At 31.7% G+C, this 10,918-nt stretch overlaps 1 protein-coding gene across 1 annotated transcript; it reads right to left on the bottom strand.

Moving 5' to 3' along the window:
- Positions 1-4,875: 4,875 nt before the first annotated feature.
- On the bottom strand, positions 4,876-10,674 carry bigmax (helix-loop-helix-leucine zipper transcription factor bigmax). The gene is made up of 5 exons (XM_090106650.1): positions 10,462-10,674; positions 10,313-10,389; positions 10,026-10,136; positions 9,537-9,734; positions 4,876-5,265 (listed from the first exon to the last, which is right to left on the bottom strand). The coding sequence occupies exons 1-5, from the start codon at positions 10,535-10,537 to the stop codon at positions 5,098-5,100; spliced, it is 630 nt and encodes a 209-aa protein (XP_089962776.1). The 5' UTR covers positions 10,538-10,674; the 3' UTR covers positions 4,876-5,097.
- Positions 10,675-10,918: the final 244 nt, after the last annotated feature.

Genomic DNA, 10,918 nt, shown 5'->3' with positions numbered 1-10,918 from the left:
AATTAGGTACTAAAAACGTAAAAGGTTTTTGTCGTAATCTTCCACAAAGGAATAAAAAAATATCCTAGAAAGCAAAGTAGAAATAATAATACCTATACACTCGTCACTCGCCGCTTTTAAATTTATTAATCATGCTTCAGTTAAATAGGTTTGACTCATCGACCTTTGGGTACCTCATCTTTAGCTGATATTGTACAAACACAAGGCCTACGTTTGCTACGTTTTTAGTTTTTAGCTACGTGTTCAGATTTCATTTTTTTTTTCATTTAATAAAGACTACATAATATTATCAAATATATCATCCATAATATCCATAAAAAACAATTACCTATTGAATCCATAGAGCTGCCCCGCACAGAGCGAGCAGCCTCGCAAGGCAATTGCTGTGCGAAGCAGCTCGGTCTACCTATATAGACGTGGCTCTGCCAAGGAAAATAGAGGCACACGCGCGAGGCTGCTTGCTGTTTGTACAGATTACCTAATGTTATAAATTCAGTGTATATTTTGTCGATCATTGTAGTACCTACCTATCAGTTCTACTAATTTTGATTCGAATGTAAATCAAAATAAATATTTATCAGGTTCTTTTGTTGTATCAACATAATAAAGATGCATTTTCCATTGTTACAGATGAACTGAGAGGCCGTTTAAAATGGGTCGTAATTCTGGCGGTGACGAAGTGAACGGCGAATTAAGAGTACTCCTTATAGTCACTGTTATCGTGGGATTAGTGCTAATGCTGGCATTGTTGTTTTGCTATGCTCTAGTTCTGAAACGACTCTGTTGCGACACTACACGGGAAAGGTCGAAAAATGTTGCTGGAGCCCGCGGTACGGAAAGCTTTCCAATGGGAGATCTGACGCTGTTGTCCCAGCCTACTGAAAGTGAACGAGTCTAACCTAACTTTATTCTTTGAGACCCGACTTTACAATCAACCCTTTCAAAAAAACTGAATTAAAAAGAATGATTGTCATATGTTATGTTTATTGTGAAGTCGGGTCTTGAACTGTGAAATATTTCTAGTCTACTGTAAACCTTCGTAATTGTAATAAATGTTTACCCACCTTTATCGTTAATAAACTGAATTTTGTTTACATGGTTGTTTGTATCTATTTCCATCGCGTAATTTGCATATTAATCTATTTAAATTTATTTCAAATAATAATAACGGAAGAAAAGTCCTGCTGGTTTACGTTAACAAAATTATACAGAATTTAATTTATAATCCCCATGCCCAGATTTAAAAAAAAAAAAAAAATGTTTTTCGACAGAATTTTAGTAAGGTTCTGGTTCTATATGGAGAATTCATATTTATCATAATTCAGTCTATCGAAAAATAATGCATTAAATTGCGTTATATCACAGTTAACGGTGACATATACATTGAATATCTAATAAATAAAATACCTTATTTTTGCAAAAAAATTCTATTTCATCAACAAAAAATATTTTACATCATAGGTACTCTACATATACTCTAAAGATTAAAACAGTTTGTGGGGTTAAAAATTAATAAAACCACTATATAGTCATTCTATAATTAGATATCACTATCGATTTAGTTTGTAGGTTTTATGAGAAACTGACTGTGTCGCGCGGTTTCACCCGCATTGCTCCGCTCCTGTTGATCTTAGTGTGATGATATATAGCCGATAGCCTTCCTCGATGAATGGGCTATCTAACACCGAAAGAATTTTTCAAATCGGATTTTGATTTGATTGGCGCGTTCAAACAAACAAACAAACTCTTCAGCTTTATAATATTAGTATGTATAAAGATTATAATGTAGAGAAAAAAAATATGAAGATTACTTCACTATTTTTTCCTTTTTTTATATATTTCAACGTGTTTTTTCCTGTTCCTTGTAGTTGGTAGTGTTTTGTGTATGAAGCAATTTGTTAGACGGTAAGCATTACTTCCGAATAAAAACTTCCTAATATTACAATAACAACACAGAAGTTGGAATTATGAAATGTACGTATAAGAAAATTAATCGATTGCAACTTAAATAATATCAGGGTTTTTACATAAATTTGTATTGTATGACATACTGGATAAAATAAAAAAATTCTGATAATCCTTTCTTATATTCCCGACATTTGTAGATTGGATATTTTCTTCTTACCACGAATATCGTTTTAATTTACCTATATAAATATTGAAAAAACAATTCAGCTCAAAATTCACGGTAAATATTTATTAAGGCACATTATACGAGATAACAATCTAAGTATATATTTAAAATCCCGTGTTATTTATACTAGATTTATTTTATCATACAATAAGTCTGCCTTGAAATATACTTTCACTGTTCAATTAATATACCCATAAAATCTAATCCGGACAAGTTTTTCTTATAAATCATCTCCTTGTTTATTTCATTAAAAATATATTTAAATCTCCATATTTCTAGCGTATTTTGAAACATTTCCATAGCTGCTATAATGTAGCATTGCTGACCATTAAAAGAATGAAGTCAATGTACAAATTATTGGTCGGAACAGAATTAAATGATAAATAAATAAAGTACAAATAAGCAATAAATTATCTATGAACTTTTAGAAAAACATATTATTCATATATACAGTTGGATAGACCGGACTCTCAGTGGAGTTTCGTTTGCAAAAATAGCGAACCTAAATCTGACTTCTGATATATATTGTATAGATCCCAGACATCCTATAGACAGATGTTGCCAACCAGTTTTGTGGTCCCCCTCCCCCCACCCCGGTAATTAAATATGGCATACAAAGAAAAAAATAAAAATTACCAAAACATGCCGTGTGGGGTATCAAATGAAAGAGCTTATTGAGCAGATTACGAATATATAGCATACAATAACATTTCTTACACTTTCTCTAAGATTTTTTAGAAAATTTACGAAAATGGTCCATTTTTGAGTTAACTTAAACCACTATAGATTGAAAACTCATGAATATATTTATTAAATTATTATTTGAAATAATTAACAATAGTCCATTGTTTACGATTCAATAGTTCGTACAGTGAAATAGTTGCATGGGGGAGTGGGGGGAGCATTCAAAGATGGCGAGTATATTTTCAAGTTTATGCCAGAAATAAAGGCCTAATACAAAAATATCGGGGCTTAGAATAATTATCTCTGCACTGTCGTTGTGTTTGACAGAATGAAAAATATGGCAGAACATTCTTGAATCAGCCTCTTAACTTCATCAGCCTCTTTTAAACTTGAAAATATACTCGCCATCTTTGAATGCTCCCCCCACTCCCCCATGCAACTATTTCACTGTACGAACTATTGAATCGTAAATAATAGACTATTGTTAATTATTTAAAATAATAATTTAAAAAATATATTCATGAGTTTTCAATCTATAGTGGTTTAAAGTTAACTCAAAAATGGACCATTTTCGTTAATTTTCTAAAAAATCTTAGAGAAAGTGTAAGAAATGTTATAGTATGCTATATATTCGTGATCTACTCAATAAGCTCTTTCAGTTGATACCCCACACGGCATGTTTTGGAAATTTTTATTTTTTTCTTTGTATGCCATATTTAATTACCGGGGTGGGGGAGGGGGACCACAAAACTGGTTGGCAACATCTGTCTATAGGATGTCTGGGATCTATAAAATATATATCAGAAGTCAGATTTAAGTCCGCTATTTTTGCAAACGAACATCTCCTTGGAGCCTGCTCTAAGATATGTTGCCAATTTTGTATACCAATATTACATTGGGCATAATATTGTACATATATGATTGATTACCAGTTAACCATATTTAAAAGCGAATTAAAAAATATATTCAAAATACTTAATTGTTATTCTTTATTTATTAGGTTATAATGCCAATATGTATATCAAACATAGTTCATTGGATGTTTCTTTTCACATAATATAAACTCTTAACAATTTATCAACTAATATTTAACAATAATAAAATAAACACTTAAAGCTTTTATTACTAATGTAACAAAATATAATAATTCACGATAATTTTATATCCCATAATATTAATAAAAAAGATTGTGCCTGCCAATTGTGAATGTTAGTTACATTATTAATAAGACAATTTATTCCACATGCTTATATATAGTTTAAAAATAAATCATTTATATTTACGATATAAAGAATGTATTTACATTTTTTTATTATATGTCACAGCATGATATATTAAGGCCACAGTTATTTTATACCCACAATCTTAACATTTATATATAATATGTAATATGTATAGTTGATATTTATATTATACTTAAAACTTAAAACAATAATAATAACAATTTATCTACTACATTTTGCAGCATTTAAGTGTTCAATACCAAGTGCTATTTATTACATTTCTCTTTTAAACTGACTTTACAATATTCTATTAACCCTGTTTATATTTAGTAGGTATGTATTTATTATGTACCAATTATCAGCCTCATCATCCAATATAGATAGTACACTCAAATACCAAAATCGTACATAGAGCGTCAAATTATCTCACATGCAAGGAGCGTCAAATTATCTCAAGGTTGAACAGCATTTCAGCTACATCACGAATTTTGCTATATGGTCTATCTCTGATTACCTATTATTGTGTCGTGATCGTTTCATTAGAGCTATAACATGTATTTCTATATGACAATCTTACACTGCGACACACCCCGGACACTCCATACAAAATTATCGTTTTGACAGTCACACTGTAGAGAGTGCAAATGTGTGTGTTAACGCTTTAGGGTTCGCACATTAATTGTGACTAGCGTAAAGAAATTCGCGTTTTTCTGATGAAATACATCCGTAAACAGCACAATATCTAACCATTTTCTACGAAAAACGATAATCACAAATCCAAAATAATAAAATTACTTTAAGTCAATTTGATTAATGTTGTCAATCTTCAAGATGTGAGCCATCTATAGCGTGATCGTGTGGGGTGAGGTAAGTGTTTAATTTTGGCGGGAGGCGGAGAGTGTCCGTTCTGTAGCGTTTAGCTACTATTATGTATTCTGTGACTGTGATCATGTTACATGAGCTATTTGTATGCTCAATGAACAATTTTGGTCTTTGAACATAACATGGATAACAAATGGCACAAGGTATGATTTTTAATTTTACTAGATTTCAATATTAAGGGGTAAAATTTTGTTCCCTTAACACTCCATGCACTAGGGTACGTAATGATTGAGGTTTGCAATACTCTTCCAGCCAATTGAACACTCCAGCAGAGAACTCAGCAAAATTATTTGTTGGCACTGATTCAAATGAATCAAATAACTTATCCATTATGCCCTGAAACTGTGGAAAATAGTTTTGAGTAAATTTACTTATATCAATGATTTCTAGATATTATTATTCTCACATAGCACTTATCAATGTTTATCTGTTAAGGGCGGTTAGTTCAGACAATTTAGGCATTTTAGGCCCTGAGACGGCTCGCGCCCGCTTTGCGCAGGAGCCGGCGCGACATGAACTCCGGTGACCTATGAAGGCGGGCGATTACGCCACAGTATAAATAAATCAGTAGGTAGTTCGATTTTATTTGCTATCGTAGGAATGTTTTTGATAAATAATTAATTTACTACTAATCCTATACCATTAAACGAGCAATATTTGCATATTTGTATATTTGTTTGTATACAGTGTGGAAATTTTCGATGTGCCCTGAAAGGAAAGTACCTACTTGAAATACTAGGGATAGCAAATTTTTCTGAAAGGAAACATTCCTTTTTCAAATTTTATTTTATTATTCAAATCGATAGAAACAATATAAAAGATAATTTATTGTTAATTTCTCGTAAAAATATTTGCTCTTAGAAATAAAAATATCATGGAATCGAACATTTTTATTGTAGCATCAACATCATCTAAACATAAAAAACGCTTCTGGTTTATTGGTCTATTTTATAAATACATTTAAAGTTTAAAATGAAACTATCGTTCTGGATACATCAATAATTTATTTTCTTCTGAAAATATTGGTAATAATAATTAAAAGTAAAACAAATAAAAAAGGCAAAATAATAATTGAATTTTGTAAATTGAAGTCTTGCACCGCAAACATGTTTAAGGACGCTGTCACATACATATCTGCGTTACTCAAATTTAGGTATCTAATAACGTCGCAACGTGGTGCGCGGGAACATCACGCTTACGTAAACATAGCACATTTATTTATTTATTTATTTATCCTTTATTGCTCTTAGATTTAAACTAAAATATGAACTTAATCTAATTATAAATTAAAACAAATGGCACATTCCGTTTTATAGACCATCTTCATACTTGTTATTATTTTATTTTTATTGAAATTGATTCTAGAAGATTACTGGGAACTTTAAAAATTCATTTTGTCTTTTTTATTAGTAGGTACGATCCTGATAAGTATGTTAGTGTATTCAACCAACTTAAAAAAGTGTGACTATTTTACAACAATTTGAATAATAGTCAATTAATGAATTGTATTATTGTATAACGTATACAATATCGAAGCTTATTAAGAAATGTATAAAATACTTTTTTATGAATTATTAATTATTATCATACATCACAATATTATATTACCGGCAATATATTAAACCCTTCATAATAAATGTATGTTATTCCGAGAAACGGTCGGAATGAAATTATAATCGTCACATTACCTATGATATCTTTAAATCTGAACTTTTCCTAAGTAGCAAATGTGGGTGGTTTTTGGGGTAGCGATTAACCAATATGAGGTCAAAACTAAAATCTAAGATGGCGCCGACGAAAATTTGAAATGTTTTCGTCATGGGTGTCATTTTCAAAGAGTTGGAGTAGCTATTAATCAATATGAGGTCTAATCTAAAATCCAAAATGGCGCCGACGAAAAATTACATCTTTTCGTCATGGATGTCATTTCCATGGTTTTTGGGGTAGCTAATAACCAATATGAGGTCAAAACTAAAATCCAAGATGGCGCCGACGAAAAATTTGACTTATTTTCGTGATGGGTGTCATTGTCATGGTTTTTGGGGTAGCTATTAACGAATATGAGGTCAAAACTAAAATCTAAGATGGCGCCGACGAAAATTTGAAATGTTTTCGTCATGGGTGTCATTTTCAAAGAGTTGGAGTAGCTATTAATCAATATGAGGTCAAATCTAAAATCCAAAATGGCGCCGACGAAAATTTTACATCTTTTCGTCATGGATGTCATTTTCATGGTTTTTGGGGTAGCTAATAACCAATATGAGGTCAAAACTAAAATCCAAGATGGCGCCGACAAAAAATTTGACTTATTTTCGTGATGAGTGTCATTTTCATGGTTTTTGGGGTAGCTATTAACGAATATGAGGTCAAAACTAAAATCCAAGATGGTGTCGACGAAAATTTTACATCTTTACGGCATGAGTGTCATTTTCAAGGTTTTTGTGACAGCTATTTACAAATCCCCAATGTTATCGTCGATAATTTGGTATATAGCCGATATAAAATATTCGTCGGCGCCATCTTGGATTATAGTTTTGACCTCATATTCGCTAATAGCTACCCCAAAAACCATGAAAATGACACCCATGACGAAAAGATAAAATTTTAGTCGGCGCCATCTTGGATTATAGTTTTGACCTGATATTCATTAATAGCTACCCCAAAAACCATGAAAATGACATCCGTGACGAAAAGATGTAAAATTTTCGTCCGCGCCATCTTGGATTTTAGTTTTGACCTCATATTGGTTAATAGGTACCCCAATAACCATGAAAATGACACCCGTGACGAAAAGATGTAAAATTTTCGTCCGCGCCATCTTGGATTTTAGTTTTGACCTCATATTGGTTAATAGGTACCCCAATAACCATGAAAATGACACCCATGACGAAAATATGTAAAATTTTCGTCGGCGCCATCTTAGATTTTAGTTTTGACCTCATATTCGTTAATAGCTACCCCAAAAACCATGAAAATGACACCCATCACGAAAATAAGTCAAATTTTTCGTCGGCGCCATCTTGGATTTTAGTTTTGACCTCATATTGGTTATAAGCTACCCCAAAAACCATGAAAATGACATCCATGACGAAAAGATGTAATTTTTCGTCGGCGCCATTTTGGATTTTAGATTTGACCTCATATTGGCTAATAGCTATCCCAAAAACCATGAAAATGACACCCATGACGAAAAGATGTAAAATTTTCGTCGGCGCCATCTTGGAATATAGTTTTGACCTCATATTCGTTAATAGCTACCCCAAAAACCATGAAAATGACACCCATCATGAAAAAAAGTCAAATTTTCGTCGGCGCCATCTTGGATTGTTATTTCATAAAAATAATATTTGTCATACTCATACAGATCAACCAACATCATAATAGTCTTCCTACTAGTACTTCAAAACTTTGCCGCTATTCCTATTCAACAACCCATAAAAAAAAGGATCTCAGGCAAGGTAATTTTTAAAACATAATTTTAAATTACAAATAATTGTAATAATATGAAACTTGTGTTGATTTGAAGAATAAAATAGAAAATTATATTTTTTTACATTTTTAGTTCTTTCAATTCCCGGTCGAAGAAAATGAATTTTTGAAAATCTTTGAATGCAGTTCTATTTCTTTATAAAAATAAAGGAATGTTTCCTTTCAGCAAAATTTGCTATCTCCAGTATTTCTAGTAAGTACTTTCACCCAGGGCCCATCGAAAATTTCCACACTGTTTTTACAAACAAATATATAAATATGCAAATATTGCTCGTTTAATAGTATAGAATAAGAAGTTAATTTATTTACACCAACAATCCTAGGATAGGTAATAAAATCAAACTACTGATTTATTTATATTGTGGCGTGCTCGCCGTTGTACTTGCCGCTCGGTTCTAATTATACGAGCGGCGACTACAACGTGGTCGGGAGCAAAACTAGCACAGGACCTCCCTCGATGGCGTCCGGTTGGACTTTGGCGGCACTGGCGTGGTGCGCGCGAGTCGCATATTACGTATTATATTTTATATAAAAAAAAATAAGGGCTAAATTATAAATCTATCCAAAAATTCCACTGTAAAACCTGATTAGTAAATGAAATGTAAAATTTTCATAAAAATAGCGTTTCCCTAATTCGCATAAAACTGAATCTGCTTTCAAAATCGATGAAACTTCTGATTTTTTTTTTATCGAGTTAAATGTTTAATATTGTGTTTCTATCCAAAAATTCTACTAGATCAAACGTTTATCTGTACTATATATTTTTTTAGGATTTTAAATATGATGATTTCTCTGAAAAAAACATGATTTAGAAACATGAATGTCGGACCAAGGCGCCTTAATAAATATGATATTTAAATAAGTAATTTAATTTGTCTTTCTACAAGGTTATATAAGCAAGTACTTATCTGTATTGCTTGCTAAAGTACCCACTACAAATATCATCAGTTTTTTTATTATAATTTTTTATTAAATTCTTATAAACAATGCGTAATGAGTATTTCCTTAGTTTATATAGGTAAGTACTATAAAAGAAAAAATAATGTTCACCCAACTACAGGTTTATTCTACATAATGTAATATTTACAATAGTAATTAATAAAAAATAATAATGTAATACATACCACCTCAAATTTATCCTGATCTGTTAGCCTCTGTTCACTCTGGCCAGGCACTGAGTGCTGTGCTTTAACAATTTGCTCATAGTTAGCCTGCATGATCCTCAATGCTATAACATCTTTACGTAGCGCATTACGTTCCTCTTCCTGACGTCTTCGTTGTTGCAAGAGGTATTGTATGTAGTCTATGGATTTTTGTAGAACCTTAAAGGAAAAAATAATTATTATATGAATGCTATTGATTTTTTTTATGGGTTAAATTTCAGTAATTTTATGAATAAGGGCCGATTTTTCAATCCCTGGTTAAAACTTATCCGTCCAATAAAGTATTACACTATAATATTAAAATGTCACCTGTAAACTGTCATTTGCGGGCAATAAGAATACATTTTTGAAATGGTAGTTTAATAGGTACGTTATTCGACGAATAAGTATTATCCAAGGTTTGAAAAATCAGCCCTTAGAAATATTATTAAAATTTAATTCAATACTTACAGCAGCTTTACTGGGTTTATATCCTGATGCATCTGTCTGCTGACAAGTTGGAACCAACTCTTGCAAAGAATCGTAACCTTTTTTAATGGCATCTCTTCTCTTTTGCTCAGCCTGTAATGTTTACATAATATTTATCCTATTTGTAAACAAATATAACATTAGCATGTTAATCAGTATTCGCAATACTAATTTATGATAAAATAAATATTTTACAATGCAAAATAAGGACTATGGAACCCGCCTACATATTTATTTGATCAAAAACAAACGATGTTATTGATATTTACTTGCGTGTGTGCTTCTCTTCTCCTCTCCTTAAAACTTAGCGCTGATGGTTTGTTGTCCCCACTGTCATCTTCATCTTCTGTAATAATGTGGTTATAACTTATCAAGATTATAAAAGCACAACTGATTACTAGAAAACACTTTTACTAACCTGAGTTATGATTTGATGAAGATGGGGTTTGATGCATATTCTGAATGGAACCACTACTACCGCATCGAGAGTACATATTGGAGCACTGATAAACTCCTTTAAAAAACTCTTTGTTTTAATTAAGTTGCAAAAGCAACTATTTTTACAACACAACTCTCATTTGATTTATCTTCGTAAATCGTAACTCGTATCTTGAAGTTTGAACTGTCATATCTTATCCAATGTCAAATGATAATAATATCTCTATCACAGATTAAGTATGTATTGTATTGTATGTGCCCATGCACGTTGAGACTTGGTTGAGACCAAGATTGAGACCAATATTATTAAATCATTCGGTTTTACGTTCGGTTTAGTTCGGCAACGCTCCATCTGGGATACCAGTATTCATAAAGAGATCTCTTATTGAGTCCCGAGCACGTAAATTATTTATAGAGCGAATGGCTCTTTTCTGTAA

This window comes from Colias eurytheme, chromosome 10 (assembly GCF_061535395.1).
Source record: "Colias eurytheme isolate Ceu_HAF_F1 chromosome 10, ilColEury1 Martin Lab GWU primary, whole genome shotgun sequence".
NCBI lineage: Eukaryota > Metazoa > Arthropoda > Insecta > Lepidoptera > Pieridae > Colias > Colias eurytheme.
Note: the sequence above shows the minus strand (reverse complement) of the source record. Positions and strands in the feature narration are given on the sequence as shown.